A 16,957-nucleotide genomic window follows, 5' to 3' on the forward strand; every position below is an offset into this window, starting at 1 on the left:
TGTCAGCCATTTTTTTAATCACACAATCATTATTTCCTCCAGCAAACACTCCGACGACAACGTTGGGCTGATTTTACTCCCTGGAGGACAGTAAGTAAAAAACAACAGAAAAAACAACAACCGTGTTCGGAATTTACCCATTTCCATCACATTCACGCACATCTCTCGACTTTCTCTCCTCAGTTCACATGTTCCTGTATTGGTAGAAAAATACATACATGATATATTTAAAAAAAAAAAAAAAAAAGTACAATGATGACAAACAAAAAGGCATGAAGTATAAGCTTCATCAAGTGCTTTCTTTTTGACCTCTCCCTCTCCACCGAACCCATCCGTCTCTCGTCTTTACATCTCGCTCTGCTGCAGGATTCCTCGCTTTTAGCGCAGTCGTGACCTGTTCAATACTTTGGGCTCTGACAAGAGAAACGGGTTCCTCTTGCTCGTTGACGTCTGAGGTGCAAATTGTGAAAATAAAGACAGAAATCCAGCCTGATTCCACGTCCCTTTTCTTCACCCTGCTCCTCGAACCACTGCGACAGCGTCATTGAAACTCAAACTCGGTTCATCCTCGTTCCTCACACTGTTTCAGTTGCTCTCAGTGATGAGTGAATGTCTACAGTTTTCTCCATGATTGAAACCTTGGTCTTCTGTCACTCCCATGTTTTGGCTTGAACTAAATACTGGCAAATGTTCAGATTAATGTGATCTGAATATGTGTTTGTTTTTTAAAATGACATCATTCTTTGGACCATAAATGTGCAGAGAATAATGCTCTTTTTTCTTTCTTTTTTTTTAACTTCACAGATATTTTACACCTTAATCCTCAGATGATGCCGTCACATAACTCAGTTTGTTTACTCTGCCATGTTGGCAGGAAAATGAACAGCATCTCACATCCAGAGCCATGGAAACATCTTCCAACTTTCTGATGAACTCCAAGTCATCTTACTCCAGAAAATGCTTATATATAGCAATAAAAAATGTAATATGAACAAGATATTAAAGATGGTTAGCGTTGTATTCTACACCCGATAGGAAATGATTACTGCCTGTGGTTTCCCATCCATACTTCTTCTATGTTCCTTTCCAGCGATCCAAGATCTCAGGATCATTGGGGATCTGGGAAAATGTTTTTTCCCATTTGCTTGTCCATACCATCTTCACTTTATATGAAAACAGGCAACATCGAAGAGACAAGTTGCTGGTTTTCCTGCCAAAATGGCTGTTGTTTTGGTTCTGAGTGTTGCATCATCATGGGATTGTGGGTTACAACCTACTGGGGTTTTAAATGCAAACAATGCAATAAAAAAAAAAAGAGCAGAAGAAGACAATCAGAGCTAAAGTGCTGGTTTGAGGGGTTCTTTTGTACAAAGTATGGATTAAATTACTTGACTAAATTAATCTTAGATTAAGTTGTAACTTTTTATACCAGCGTTGAACACAGTGAGCTCAGGAACAATGAATTAAGTAGTAAAATATCTGTGTTTAAAACAAGTATTTTGTTTTACGTTGCATTCAATGTTGAAGCCTTATAAAACTAAGGGTAAAAAAAATGGCAAAGAGTGAATTAAATCTCACTCAATATTTTAAACAGAGCCAATGCCACTCCAAGTCACAAGGAAGTGACACTAAATTGATTATACTGGTGCCTTGTTCTGTTTTCAGAGTCAGTTTAGTTCTTATTTTATAAAAACTTCCACCATTTCTGCCATTTTCTCTTGATTTAAAAGGCAACAACATTGAATTCATTAAACTACTTGTTTGAATGGATTTTTCTTTCTTTTTTTTTTACACTGCAGATATAATAATAAGTCAATCCTCAAACAGAGTGTGAAGATGCAGCCTACGAGTTCATGTGCTCCACCTGTATGGCCGATGTGGAGACGGTGAGGCAAAGGTCTTTGTGGACCACGGGTAGGTCTGCCACCGAGACCGGTTTGTACTGGATCTCACTGGCCGACACTGTCTTGTACTGATGCAGGTCAAAAGGACATTGGACCACAGCTTCTGTGGGTTGCTGGGATGACTGGTAGCTGCCAGGGGGTCCCGGGTTAGGGTTCTGGTTGGTGTTATTTGGGTTGTTCTGGTTTTGGAGCTGGTTCGCTCGGCCTCCTCTCCCCCGGCCACGCCCGCGACCCCTGCCTGGTGTGAGGCCCTGAGCCTGCTGAGCAGCTAATGTTGCTGCCACGGTTAGTGGGTCAGGGTTGTGCTTCCTCATGTGTTTCATTAGATACGTTTCCTGGAGTTTGGGGGGGACAGACACAGAAGAGACAATGTAACAAAGGTAAAAACAACAGAAATGTGAGTTCACCAAATATTTGGGGTCTGACACATGAATAACAGAGATTTAAGAGATTTTCCTGCTCCTTAAATGTGAATATTTTGTGGTTTCTTTGCTCCACATAACAAAGAAATCATTAACTGAAGACCAAAAGACATTAGAGAACATCATTCACAGGTTTGAGGAACACCGATCAACATTTTTCAACATTTTCTGACATTTTAAGGGCCCAAACAATTACTCGAACTAATCCAGAATACAGTTTTTGTTCACATCAAAAAAATTGTGACAGACATCACGAAAAGAACAATTAAATATGATTACTTTATTAACAATAAAAATGTTGCGGCCCACATGTACACAAGCCATTTCTCCTCTTGCATTTATTTTGACTACGTGTGTTTTTCCTGCGAGCTTACCGAGGTGTAGGATCGATTGCAGAGGCCACAGGAAAACAGCTTGGCATGTTTGACAGTGTGCGTGGACAGGTGCACCTCCAGGCTGGCAGCGTCTGTGTAACCGCGGTTACAGTTGTGGCACTTGAAGGGCTTGTCTTTGTTGTGCTGCCGACGGTGAGACTGCGCGGAGGAGACACCGAGAAACATATGACATAAACAAACAAAGAAACATTACAAGAGAAAATCGTCATCGGGTGGCGGACAAATTTACCTGTAGGTTGGACAACTGAGTGAAAGATTTGTCACAGCCAGGGTGGTTACACTTGTACGGTCGGTCACCCGTGTGAATCCTACAAGAAGATGAGTGCGTTACAAACGCTGTTAGTTAATTAGGCATAAAGACGATAGAAATGTCAGTGATGTCAAGTGATTCTAATTATTTACTCATGTCCCTCATTAAAGAGGGAATTCACATTTGTGATGTTGGTGTAATTTAATGGTAATTGGTAATTCAGTCCCTTGCCTTCACACATTTTATTGGTCCAGTGTCCAGAATTGGTGACATCTAATCGTGAGTCTGCAGATTGTAATAAACGGAGAACTCATTTAACTCTCTTCACCAAGCGTTTCTGCAAACTAAGCTAAGAAAAGCTGTTGTTCTTCATCGTTTGTGTTGTGAGCTTCTGTGGCAAAATGTGAAACTCCCGCTCTGCCTGGTTTGTCCATTCGGCAGCACAAGATGGTGGCCTCTATGCTGGTTGACTGTCACGCTGTCCTGACTTACACAAACTAAACAGAGCCATCATTAATGGCAACAGTAATGGTAACAGTAATCAGTCAGTTTGATCAACTTTTATGTGCAGAGCTTTGAGTTGTGGAAACTAATAATTAACATAATTTGTCACCACACGGCAAATCAGCGAGGGACAGATCTATGGCACACAAGCACTACGATTCCAGAACATTACAGTGTATAACCACATGTATATTCATGTAAAAATATATAAAAAAATTATCAAATAAATTAAAAAATATTTTAAAAATGAAAGGAATATCTGCAAACAGCCACCATAAGTAACTTATCACCTGCTCCCATACATGCAGACATAAAACATTCATATTATCCACCCAGCCCAGCCCAGACCAGTACCGTGTGTGCTGCTGTAGGTGACTGAGCTGCCTGAATGTTTTCTGGCAGTAGGAGCAGGAGTAGGGCTTGGCCCCAGTGTGGATGCGGATGTGCTGGGACAGGTAGCTGGAGTTGGCAAACGACTTGGAGCAGTGGGGACACTTGTGGGGCTTGGCCTCAGTGTGGTTTCTAACACGGGAGAGCCAGGATTGGAGGGTTGAGGAAGGGTGGGGGGGGGGTTGGAGAGAGAGAGAGAAACAAGAGAGAGAGAGAGAAACAGCGAGAGATTTTTAAGCTGCAGCATGACCACAATTCATGATGAACTGAAGACCAAATCATGCGCTTAACCCTCCTGTGGTCCTCGGGTCAAAATTACCCGCCACTGTGTTAAAAACCAAAAAAAAATCCCCTAAACGATATTTTTTTAACTTGAAATTTTATGACTTTTCCTAGATTGGCACCAACAGTAGAAAAAGTGAAATGTTGCTTTTATTCACATTTCCATGTAAGCTTTACAAAAAAAGGTACAAAGGTGGTCTTCGGGTCAAAATGACCCGTGAGGCAAAAAGAGTTGAAATCAAGGTCACAGAGTTATTTACACACCACAGAATGTTACAATGTTTTAGTTGTTTTAGTCAATCAGTAGCTGAAGTCAGTCAGTCAGTCATCATCTACCGCTTTATCCTCTACCAGAGGGTCGCGGGGGGTGCTGTGCCAATCTCAGCTACATCGGGCGATAGGCGGGGTACACCCTGGACAGTTCGCCAGTCCATCGCAGGGCCACACACAGATAGAGACAAACAACCATTCACTCTCACACTCACTCCTATGGTCAATTTGGAGTGTCCAATTTACCTATCCCCACATTGCATGTTTTTGGACTGTGGGAGGAAGCACTCCGGCTTCCTCCCACAGTCCAAAAACATGCACCCAGAGAGAATCCACGCACACACGGGGAGAACATGCAAACTCCATGCAGAAAGGCCCTTGTTCCAACTGGGGCTCGAACCCGGGTCTTCTCGCTGCAAGGCAAGAGTGCTAACCACTACACCACCGTGTGGCCCAGTAGCTGAAGTAATCAAGACAAATCATGTGGTCTTCTCGCGGACTGCTGTGCCTTTGATCAGTCTCAGATCAATTAGTAGTAGATGTGAACAAGACAGTAGCAGAAGTAAACAACACAAAGGTGTTCTCGCAGACTGCAGAGCTCTTTTTCTGTGGATTTCCAGAGATTATAAAGGTGCTGCAGATGACAGGGCCCCAAATTCTGTCTGTGCTGAAGCCATGAGTGTGCGTTATAACGCTGAAGAGGCTCTAGAGCTGATTTTTTCAGATGTCCAGCAAGACAACTCTGATTCAGAAGAGGAAGTGGAGGATGTATCAGAAGAAGAAGATGGGGAGGAATACCAGAGCATGATGAATCATCTTCAGAAGAAGAAGAAAACCCTGAAGCTGAAAGAGAGACTTTCTTTTCAGAAAATGGCAAAATAACATGGTCTTCAGCAGCATATGACCAACACGGCAGGCATGCAGAACAAAACGTCATAAAGATGACTTGCACTTTTTTTTCTTTTCTTAAGCTATAGAAATGAAGTGAAGAGGGAAAACTCAGTTATTCACACATTTTGTGGTGAATGACAAGTTGTTTCTTCAAGCAAGATGAAATTTGGTGTTTAAATTCAATTTAGCTGCTTATATTAGGGGTTTAGTGAAGACGGGTCATTTTGACCCGGAGGACACGGGGTGTATACAGAAAATGAGGACAACAGGAGGGTTAAGTAAGCAGGATCTGAGATCACTGGCGTTGATCATTGATCGTTACGTTTGACAGTGTGCTCTTTGTGCTGTATCTGAGTTGAACAAAAACATACAGCAGGCACAGTCACGCTTTTCTCTTTCTCTCGCTCTCTCTCTCTCTCTCTCTAGCAGTCTCTCCCCTGGTGTGCTCAGTGGAGTAAGGATGTATAATGTGTAATATACTGCATGTGTCTGACTCTGCTGCAGTCAAACCTAAATGTAAATATATATAAAAAAAAATAAATGGAGAGCATATTTCCCGTTTGAAAATAATGGCCTAAAATCAATAAATGGCAACTAAAGAAGTGACAACATGAAGGAGGCGAATGATGGTCAAAGGTCAAATACGAAATGGAGACGTGATTTTCCAAATCTTGACTTTTAAAACAAATCAACACTTCTCACTGTCAGATTAGCAGCTATTGATCATGGTGTATAAGTCATTGCAGTATAAATGGCTCGTCAAATCAATTATCTAACTGAACTCATTCTTTATTTAAATAATAAACAATTGAATTTTTTTTAAAGCCTATATCAATCTTCTAATATATGCCTTTTACTCATTGGTATCCGTGTTAAGTCTCATGAGATTTGATCATGAGAGAGAACTGGAAAACATGGCAGGGCGACTGAGAGATTCTCCACTGAAGGCACTGCCAAGCTTAAAAAACTACAAAAAACAGAGAAGAATCAAATTCTCTGGTCACCTTGACTTTCAAAGTTGTAAATCCAACTTGAGGGGGGTGTTCCAATTGAAATTTCTGACTATGAACCGGAACTACAACTGGAACGCACCGTGAGATCTGTTCACTTACGATCAGCTCTCATTGGACGGATGTTAATAGCAGGTGTAAATAGCGTTTAAGACACAGCAAGGTGCGAGCAGTGCCAAAGCACAGACTGTAATGTTGCAATGTGAACACAAAGCAGGATGAGGAAACCACACTGGTATGTTTTGGAGGAAACTGTTATGGTGAGATTAATACCTCCACCAAATACCAGAGCAGCTCATTCTCAGAGGAGTTAAGCTCATGAGAGATCAATGTCAGAGCTGAAAGTGGCTCCATCAGAACACATCTTTTAATGAAGGACTATTATGTGAAGCTTTGGACCATGATGTAATTCAAGCCTGGTTTGGTGGACTGTGCAAAAAGAGCTTTACACCGTCAGCACACAAATCTGTAACTCACCCATCACCATACACAGGCTCACACACACACACGTGTGAACATGCACAAGCATGCGCCCCCCCCAAACACACTTAAAACATAAGCATCCCAGTACCGTGTGTGCTGCTGTAGGTGACTGAGCTGCCTGAATGTTTTCTGGCAGTAGGTGCAGGTGTAGGGTTTGGCTCCGCTGTGGATGCGGATGTGCTGGGACAGATAGCTGGAGTTGGCAAACGACTTGGAGCAGTGGGGACACTTGTGGGGCTTGGCCTCAGTGTGGGACTTGGCGTGGATCTGCATGTCTGACTTGCTGAAGAACGTCACGGCACACATCCGACACCTTGGCAAGGGATGAGGGAGAGACGGGAGATAACACTTATGGCACATGAAAATGTCAGAGATTTGATGTAAGCCATCACCGCCATTTTGACAGGCATCAGGAAAAGCATAGGTGTAAATAGATATCGTTAGCCTAATAGCATAATTGCCTCAGTTTTTTGGTAATTGTGATATCTGCCTAACTTAACTCTCCTACCACTGCTGCATCACCCTACCTTATTCCCTACGTCCTACGTTCAAATATGACTTAGGCAACTTTGCTATTAGGCTAACGATATGGGGGGATCACAAAAGTGGGTTTATTTTGGACAAATTCCAGGATTAGGGTAATCATCTAATGCTTTGTTTCAATCACGGTATGGTTCGATTTGGAAAAGGCTTGTGTTTCAACTAAAAACAGTACCTTTACTTGGTAGGCTGGTACTATTCCTAATGGAAACGCAAAAAAAACTTGAACCGTTCCACTTGGTCAAAACACGGCCTAACACTTTTCCTTGTCAAAACAACTTTACGGCATTACATAGGACGTGGTCGCACTCCAAAATAATACGCATAACACAGCTGATGAAGACATTATTGCCTATTCTCTTTAATGGTATAATAAGACACATGCTTTAAAAATGCAAAAAAAAAACATTCAACAGCAACCCAGTTACTGTCTGTAACTTGAGTTTAGTTGAAGACATTTCACCTGTCATTCTAGAGGCTTCTTCAGTTCTGACTGATGTGGTGGGAAGAACCAGGTTCTTCCGAGGATGAAACCTGAAGTTCAACAATGCAGAACGTTCAGTTTTAGTTTGTTGGTGTCACCTGAGTCAAGGTGTGAAAGAGGGTCGTAAGGGTCGTTTTTTCCCACCACTTAAGTCAAAACTGAAGAACAACCAACAGAAGATGACCGTTTACTGTCTGCATTAGCTGACAATGATGTGTTTTTATATAAAAAATCTATTTTTGTCTGTCCATCACCTGTAGGATTTGGGGCCGTCCTTGCTCGGATGATCATCCTCATCGTTTGACAGGTCATATGGGTCGGCAGAGTGATGCTGTAACACAATGTCAGCATAAATGTGATGCAAAAAATGATGACTACGATGAGCATCGTATTCATGCATATTTCATATATACATATACACAAGCACCTGTCCACCGGCAGCTAGATGTGCTAATATCAATGCATCACTTCCTGGAGGGAGGACTCCGCCTACTCCAGACAGTCTGCCCATCAACTGCTTGCTCTTCCTGCCTCGCTTTGATGGCGTCGGCATGACGACAGCAGGAGGGAGGGCAAGGTCCTGCTTCTTATCTGGAAACAAGAGAAAAATTTTAATGAACGAGGTGGAAAATGGGAAGGTTGAATTTGGGAAGTGATGAGTGAAGAAGATGGAGAGAGAGAATCTACTGGAAAATGGAAAAATCAGACAATTCGCACACACTTGAGTAGTTGAGCATTGGTTAATCGTAAGCAAAATCAAATTTTACAAGAGCGTACACGTACACAGGCTTTTACACGATTGTGGAATCCATGGGCATTAGGGCTGCAACTAACAATTATTTTTTTCTGATTAATCAATTTGTGGTTTGGTCGAAGAAATGCTGAAAAAAAATGTTGATTTTGTGTTTGCCAAACCTCAAAAATGACGAAGTCCTCAAATGTTTTGTTTTGTCCACAAACCAAAAATATTCAGTTTACTGTCAAAGGGGAGCAAAGAAAACCAGAGCATATTCACAATTAAGAAAATCTGAAAATCACAAGATTTGTATTTTGTTTCTTCTAAAAAATTCAACGTAGTCATCAATTTATATCAACGTATCATTGCAGCCCGAATGTGCATTAGTGTAACAACGGGGAAAAAAATATGCAGGAATAAATAAGATTAAAAAGCAGGAATTACTAGAGAAACAGAGGCAGAATAATAACATCGCCCAGTCTGATTTATTTGACACGTTAAAATCAATGAAGTGAGTTGTACCGATGTTTGAGGGGTGAAGTGCAGACACTATCATGGTGGTGGCAGTGGGATGTCCTGCTACAAAGGACTGGGTGGAGGACGTGGGGACCAGTGTGCCTTGAGGGGTGGTGATCACTAACCCCGCTATAAGAAAAGAAAACCAGAAATGATGGACTCGATGATCTGGTTGTCTAGGCATTTAAAAGAAACATTTTAAATATATTTTAAAAGTAACATTAAAGTCACAACAATACTTTGACATAAGGGCCAAAGAACAAAAGAGTCACTTCAGAAAATCATTAAATGTCTGCCCTGGTCTACAATATGTCAGGAATGTTAAGAGTGATAAGTACTTTTATCTCCCCGTGAGAAAAGATTTTCCCTACAGGAAACAGAGGGCGTGTCCATTTGCAAACCACTCACTCCCTACACCAAACGCCATAGATAAAATTAAAAGTGATTTAACATAATAGTACCGTGGTACTCAATCTGTGGTACGTGAGCTTCCTCTGGTGGTAATGTGAGTGTGTAATAGGTGTCACCTTATCTCTTGCTCCATCTCAATCTAATTTTGCTATAACAGAGTGTGAAGTATGTGTGAAGAAGAGGACTATGATGTCAGAGGAAATTATCTTATTTGTGAATTGTGAAAAGTCTGCAGCTGACTTTGCTCGGTCTATTTACACCATTATATATTAACGGTGGCAATAATGCTACTTAAATGGTATAAAAACTTTAAGAACCACTGTCATTGTACACAGGAGTGGTCGAACCACGTTGCCTCCATTTGGATTCACCTTAATGTCGCAACTTAACAAATGTCTAACTCCAAGATGAAGTAGCAAACATTCTTAACAATGTTGTACACTTAAGCAGCCATAGATTTTGTGAGGCGAGTCTTTAGTTGTAATCTCTTTTCCTAGTGTGCCTGCTGACAGCCATGTTTTGACTGAGCGCAACCATGCTTAACTCATGCTGGTCCTCAGTGCAGGGATGTGCACACAGCTCAGGCAGCTCAAACAATACGCCACACTCACGCAGCCTGAACTACTACTTTAACACAACGCACGTCTCTCTTATCAGCAAATACAACCGAACAACCATGACATGAAGATACCAACACGATTGGAGTGAAAATGGTCAGAGCAGAGCACTCACCTGCAGTCATGATGCCTGTGGACGGAACAGGTACAACGGTGACGTTCTGAGAGGTGTGCGTCTGATGCATGTGCCCGCTGCTGCCACCTCCTGCTTCCTGTTTGGGCACCACTCGCATCCCAGCCCCTGCATCCATTGAGCCCGGAATGGCCAGCACAGCCGTGGGGTAGTGTGGGGAGGAGGTGGAAGACGCAGATGGATGAGGGAAGGAGGGCGCGTTGCCCTTCTCCTGGCCTAGCTGCTCCTTTGCCTTGTTCAGGAACATGGCGTTCTCAATCTAGAAAGGGGGGCGAGTGGAGGGGCGGGGTGGTGTTAAGAGGAAGGAAGGGAAAGAGAGGGTGAGGAGGAAAGGTGTGCGGGACGGGTGACGAGGAGCCATGAATGACAATGTTGGGGGTAAATTTGGGGTTCAGGTGAGAACAGGGTCAGAACATTGAGTGCAAAACAAATGAAGAAATGGGGGGTGTATGAGGAAGATGTTGAAGAAGTTGTTTAGGAGTAAGCAAAAAGGTGAAAAGAGGAGAGGGGGACAATAAAAGGTTGATCAAAAGGTGGCAGGACGAGGGGATTGGAGCGGTGGGTTGGATCCAGGTTAGGAGAAGACAAGGAGGGAGAAAAAAGAGAGTGAAAGCATGGTGAGATGCAAAAAAAAGTAAACGAAAAAAGAGCAAAGAGGGGTCGAAGAGATTAGAGAGGAGAGGGACAGGAGTGACCACGTGATCCAGAGAAGCTCCACTCTTGTCAAGGACTCAAAACAAGCGTCAATGTGATGTTAAACCAACTTCACCAACAGAGCGAGCATCATTCCATGGTGTCATTACAAACATGTTCAGGGTCAATTGTTATTATGTCAAGTATTTCTTTTTTTTTTTCCCATATAGTACATCAACACATTTCCAACAATAAGGTTGTCTCTACCTGTCCTTGAACAGTGGGGACGGGAGACCAAAAGTATGATGAGTTGAAATGGGAATCGTCCATATTTTCTGTAATTAAAAAGCAACACACTTAGAAAACACCCGCCGTCCTCCTCCTCAATGTGATCTGCTGTGAACCATCATGCATGGCTGCATTTCAATCATATCACTCTGTTTCCTTTCCACATACCCTCCCTTCCACAGGCTGAGACACTCAATGTGTCACAGGTTTAAGAATCAGTTCTCTCAGAACTCAGAGCCTTGTCAGCTTGAGGTGGCTCTTGTAAATAAGCAAATGCTTCCAAGATTTCGTCCTGGCGGGATGGTTTTCCAATCATATTTTGCTAAGATTTACAGAGGAGAGGATGTAGAAAGAAATCAGATAAAGATGTTGAATTCCAGAAGGGATGGATAAAAAAAAAATAAATACATGACAGAAGAGGCAAGAGTTGAGAAAACACTGATCATAATCAGGTCTTTGAGGCTTTTTTTCTAACGCTCTCTAACACAGCCCATGTACTTCCTCACACCTCTTACACAGTATGTGTTGCGAAATTCACAATCAAGTCTAATTTTGACTTACCAACGCAATGTTTGTTAACTGGTTTACTGCCTGGAAAGATGACGCAGCTACGTTTTCTCAAACAGCACGTGTAGAAAAATAAAGAGGGTGTAATAAGGCTGCACAATATGGAAAACTCATCATATGCATTATACAGAGTACTGAAGTCTTCTTGAATGGCGATAAAAGGTATTTCTCCATGTTTTTACTTAAGATAAAGTTAAATAATTGTTTTGTTTTTAACATTTTATCACAATATGGTGCCCTTTACACTAATGTACTTTGTTTACACTGCAACTTCCTCATATCCCTATGCTTAAAGGAGTAAACTCCTGGAGACATTTTATGGTATGAAGAATATAAAATGGGCCGCACAACCTTCTTTTATTTGGGATAGGCTGAGTTTAACGATTGCAATGTGGTCTATATCTGTTCAAAAATCTATTTGCTTTCAGAATTCGATTTGTTTAATCCGACAATCCAGGCAGGTGGTAAGAGATATTTCCAATGAAACCATGGTGTTGGAAGGAAAATAATGCATTTAGGTTTTGTCTGTTGACAGCGAACCCAAAGCAGAATAACTATATTAACACTGAATACTATACTAAACTATACTATAAAGTATTTGCCATACAGTCCTCGCAACATTCAACGGTGCGCGTTTTACCAATATCATGCAGCCCTGGTGCATAATATGGTTTGTTGAAAAACAACACCCTCAGTTTAAAAGACTACTTTTATACATTTTCATCACTGAACCTGTGATCTTTTCTCATCAACGTCTTCATCTCCCACTGACATTAAGGCAAAATGGTCTCTGCAGCACAAACAAGGAAGTGTTGTAATTCCATTGTAACATGCATTTGCACATCATATTCAAAAGCTGCTGCTGCTAGAAATTATATGATAAAGCTTTGAGATTTGGCTTTCCATTATGCATGTGTGGAGACTGAATATTTATATGCCATGCATAGCCATATTGCACACAAACCAAGGGAAGCATGCATGTGATTACATGTTAGTACAGATTAGCTGACATTCAATGCAACTGCGACTGTTGAACCAAAAAAGTCGGGGAGTGTCACATCTCATTCAAGACTGACTTTGAACATGCATTGCTCAATGCATGTTCAAAGTTATTTTTCATGAGCCTATTCTCCTCTCTGCAAACCTGTAAATGAATGATGGGGCAAGCTCAAATGGCAGATTAAATAATAGCGAGCTGACAACTTAGCATCCGAAAGGTTATTACGGGGGCCATTCAGAGGGTAAAGTTGAAAGCTTCAGTGCTCTGAGAGCCATTAAAAAATGTGACATAATAAAGGCTATGATGTTTCAAATACATGTTAGTAAGGATACATATTTAAGTGGGTGTCTTAGAATGAAAAATACAAGTCTTTTCCCCCCAAATTGATGAAAAGTTGCAGGCTCCCCTTCGTGGAACTACAGTTTCACGAGGAATTTTAACCATTTTCACTATTCACCATCAATGGAAATACACCACAATCTACGCATTAGGCTGGTTTAGATTCAAATGTATCTCACACTTTAAAACATTTAAAAAATATGGAAAAAGAAAATATGCACTGATGTCTGTTTTTGTCCGCTGATATTATGCAATTATTAGGGAGTTTATTTACCAAGACAAACAGTAGGCACTTGCGCAATTTGAAGTTGTGTCACCACAGAAGGATAAGAAGGCACTACCTGATCATGTGACATGCTGGGCATGATTGAAAGGTGTTTTGTCACTGCTTCTGTCTACTATTGTGGATTGCTGTGGTTTCCTCATCAGTCCACACATTACTCCTCTCATCTGCAGTTTTCAATGATGAGTCTTATTTGCTTTTAACTTTTATTGATTTGCCAGCTTTTCCACCGCCTATATTTTTGACTTATTTTCTATGTTTACATTTGGGGCTTTATAAATGCACAAATCAAACATGTACACAAAAACAGGCCGATGTACTATATTTCCATTTACCTTTTTAACAACACACTTATCTACTTCCAACTCAAGAGTAAAGACTTTTTGAGCAGTATCCTAAAATAAATTTTCCTTTTCAAAATGTCTATTTCCATCCAGTGTTTTAATGCACAAATCAATAACACACATAATAACCAGGTTGGTTAACAATTAATCAATGAATCAATTACTAACCAATTGTCAACACATTTCTATAATCACTTAATCGGTTGGAATGTTCTCGAATTGTTAAAACATCTTTTCACATTTTTCAGCTTCTTAAATGTGAATATTTTCTGGTTTCTTTGCAAAGAAAACATTTTTTATTTCGAGATATCATTTTGAGGTTTAGTCAAACAGTTTATGTTTATTACAGTTTACAATTATTTGATTAATTGGGAAAATAATTGACACATTAATCGATAATGAAAATAATGGTAGGTTGAAGTTGCAGCATTGTCAATAAGTTATCATTTCCATTCCCCACAGGTGTAGTAACTTTTCTTACAGTATATCTGCTGCTTCTTTTTTACTTTATGTGCATACAATTCTTTTTAATGAGCAACAACTGCTCTGTGACTAGATATGTAAAATATTTAGTTATCGCGATGTGCGATAATATTGTATTTTTGTCCTATCTTTAGGCACAATCTGGCCCCTAAAGTATTGCCACTGTTAGCCTCGTGCTAACGTTAGCCGCTAATTAAAGAAGTCGCGTAAATGCGAATGTCAGAACAGAAGCAGAAGAGCTCGTTCGCGCAGGATGTGTTTACACTCCAGCTTTAGCAGATGACAGTGGCTAAAATGAGACGTCGGCGGTTTTATACACACACACAAACATGGCTAGCGTTAGCTCGTTAGCGCAACAAGACAAGGGGCGCTAGCTAACTTGCCTCCATTAATTTTCCTCCTTTTGTTCGCTTTAGCTACAAGGAGGCCTGTGTGTTCATGTGCTTTAGCTTTGGTCGCTGAGTAAACACAAACATCCGCGCTCCCTACGCCTCCATTCCTCACTCCCTGCTCATCTCACTGAGAGAAAATAAAAAAAGAGAAAAAAAAAGTCTCGAATAAAAAAAAAAAAAAAAAAAACGAAGACAGAAAAAAAAAAAAACGTCGACGCCGTTGCCTCTGTGGGAGACGCAGCTTCATGCAGACTTCCGGCGGGTCGGGACGACGGAGCTCTCAGACACACTGAAAATAACACTTCATTTACAGACAAATAAGAACTCCAGCGTTAATTACCGGTGAAGTCGATTCCCCTTCAACCCCCCCGCTGCTTCCTAGGGTCGGGACAGTTGGGAAACTTTGTCCAAATCCGCCCCTCAAACCCTCAGATGTGCCTTTTTTTTCTTCAGGTTTTTTTTTTCCTTTTTTTCCCTCCAGCTCTCGTCCGCGTCAAGATGGACAAGAGTCAATGGTCGCGTTTCCGCGCATGTCTTTCAAAATAAAAGCATCCCAAATAACATATGAACTAATATACCATGTACTTAATACCACGCTATTATTTAACTAAGTTAAAAAATAAAAGATGATGTTTTTGCTATGTGTAACTCATGCCTGTTTTGTTTGTTATTGTGTTTGTCTTAACTGTCAACTATTATAGACACACTTCCCGTTATTAGTTTGGCTTTTTTCAGCTAACTTGACGTGGCTGCAAATAGAGCCTTCCGGTGTGGTTATAATGGCCTCAGCATAGTTTCCAAACTGATCAGAATAGTCACCAAAAACACACAAGTGAATGTGCCACTCACTCTGTGAAACAAAAACACACTGTTGACTGTATTTATGTAAGTGCACATGAGGGACTTTTCTACAATAACACTGCAAATGCAAATTTATTAAAACAATTCCAGAATTACTAAACTGTGTTTCGGTGTTTAAAATACTTATATTTTTGGAAGCAGAATACATGGAATAATGCAATTATACAGTAAAAATGCTTGTTTTAGTGAAACAAAACTATAATTTCTATTATTTCTGAATTCCGCTCATTACACTTTATTTTAAAGCTATTAGGACCCTACCTTCTGTGGTCTTTCTAAAAACAATATACATATATTATGCAAAACCCAAAAGTAGAATTTGATGACCTTATTAAATGTAAAATAATACAGCTCCAAAGTCAGTTGTTTTCAGAAAGAGAAAAGAAAAAAACATCTGTTTTCCTCCCTTTTCAGTTTAATGACGAGCATATTGTGTACACAGTTAAAAACAGACTAATTAAAATGCAACACACTATTATCCTTCATTTCGTTTTTTTACACTCTAACTTGAAATTATACACAGAACACCCAGGACTCTAGATAAGATACATTTATAAATAAAGCACGGGGACCGCAGTTAGTAAATGTCAGTCGAATTGTTAATGGTGATTTGTGAAGCAAACAGTGCGACATACTAATACTCCCAACTATCAAATATATACTGTATATATCGTATAAATACCTCTACATCCATACATAGTGTCACTTCATTACACTTCCATCAGAGAAGCACACACAGGTTACGTTTTCCGTGTCTTTAGCTAGTCAATAAATAATCCACGATAATCTGACAGTGAAGCAGCGAAGCAACGCGTCCTGACTGAAAACACACGTGTTTGCAGATTTTAATCATCAAAGAGTGTGACAGGCATCAATGCCTGTATAATAACAGTAGATATAAATAAATTCATCTTTTTTTTTAAAAGAAAGCCATTCTGAATACATTTGGTTGTACCATAGCGGCAGTGCAGTGAGATCACGAGCAGATACTGAGACGTTTAGGGCCACTGACATGGAGGAAAAAGCAAAAAAAACAAAACAAACACAGCTCATTCAAATAAGACATGCAGTTAATTTTGTTACAAGAAATTACACTGAAGAAAAAACATAAAAAAAAGGGTTTTCCAGATGTCACAGTGAGGTAGAGGGCGATAAGAGTGGAAAGGTTATGATTTAAGGTGAATTCTGACTCATTTTCATCGCTTTACCTTTACCTTCAATTCCACACTACAAGTCACACAAGTATGAGAACTGCTACATAACTGGCTCTCCAGCAATAAGACAAAAGGCACCACTTTACTTAAGGTAAACGTCCAGGAAAAGGGAAAGGGACAAATGTTTTAATTAATATAGAATATTGAGGTTGCAATTTAAGAACCTTAAAAGAAGGAATACACATTTGTTATTTAGTGCATAGACTGGATTACCTCAAGTAAAGGGTCCTAAAACAAATTATTTTCAAAAAACTCAAGAAAAAGAACAGCAAAACAAGACTATAGGGAAATCGTGAGTGGAAAACACATAGACAT

General features: G+C 40.4%; 1 protein-coding gene across 4 annotated transcripts; it reads right to left on the minus strand.

Annotated features, from left to right (window-relative positions):
- Positions 1 to 15,068, minus strand: znf384a (zinc finger protein 384 a). Of its 4 annotated transcripts, none has more exons than XM_058618963.1 (11): positions 14,908 to 15,067; positions 11,139 to 11,206; positions 10,221 to 10,497; positions 9,084 to 9,206; positions 8,253 to 8,416; positions 8,080 to 8,156; positions 6,890 to 7,114; positions 3,830 to 3,997; positions 2,951 to 3,029; positions 2,701 to 2,859; positions 1 to 2,239 (listed from the first exon to the last, which is right to left on the minus strand). In XM_058618963.1, exons 2-11 carry the CDS (start codon positions 11,199 to 11,201, stop codon positions 1,844 to 1,846), a joined length of 1,731 nt encoding a protein of 576 aa, XP_058474946.1. In that variant the 5' UTR covers positions 11,202 to 11,206; positions 14,908 to 15,067; the 3' UTR covers positions 1 to 1,843. The 4 variants fall into 4 exon arrangements, with proteins under 4 accessions (XP_058474946.1, XP_058474947.1, XP_058474949.1 ...); XM_058618964.1 differs by lacking the exon at positions 14,908 to 15,067 and adding an exon at positions 14,559 to 14,890; XM_058618966.1 differs by lacking the exon at positions 9,084 to 9,206 and having other exon boundaries at positions 14,908 to 15,068.
- Positions 15,069 to 16,957: the final 1,889 nt, after the last annotated feature.

This window comes from Solea solea, chromosome 20 (genome assembly GCF_958295425.1).
Source record: "Solea solea chromosome 20, fSolSol10.1, whole genome shotgun sequence".
Lineage (NCBI taxonomy): Eukaryota > Metazoa > Chordata > Actinopteri > Pleuronectiformes > Soleidae > Solea > Solea solea.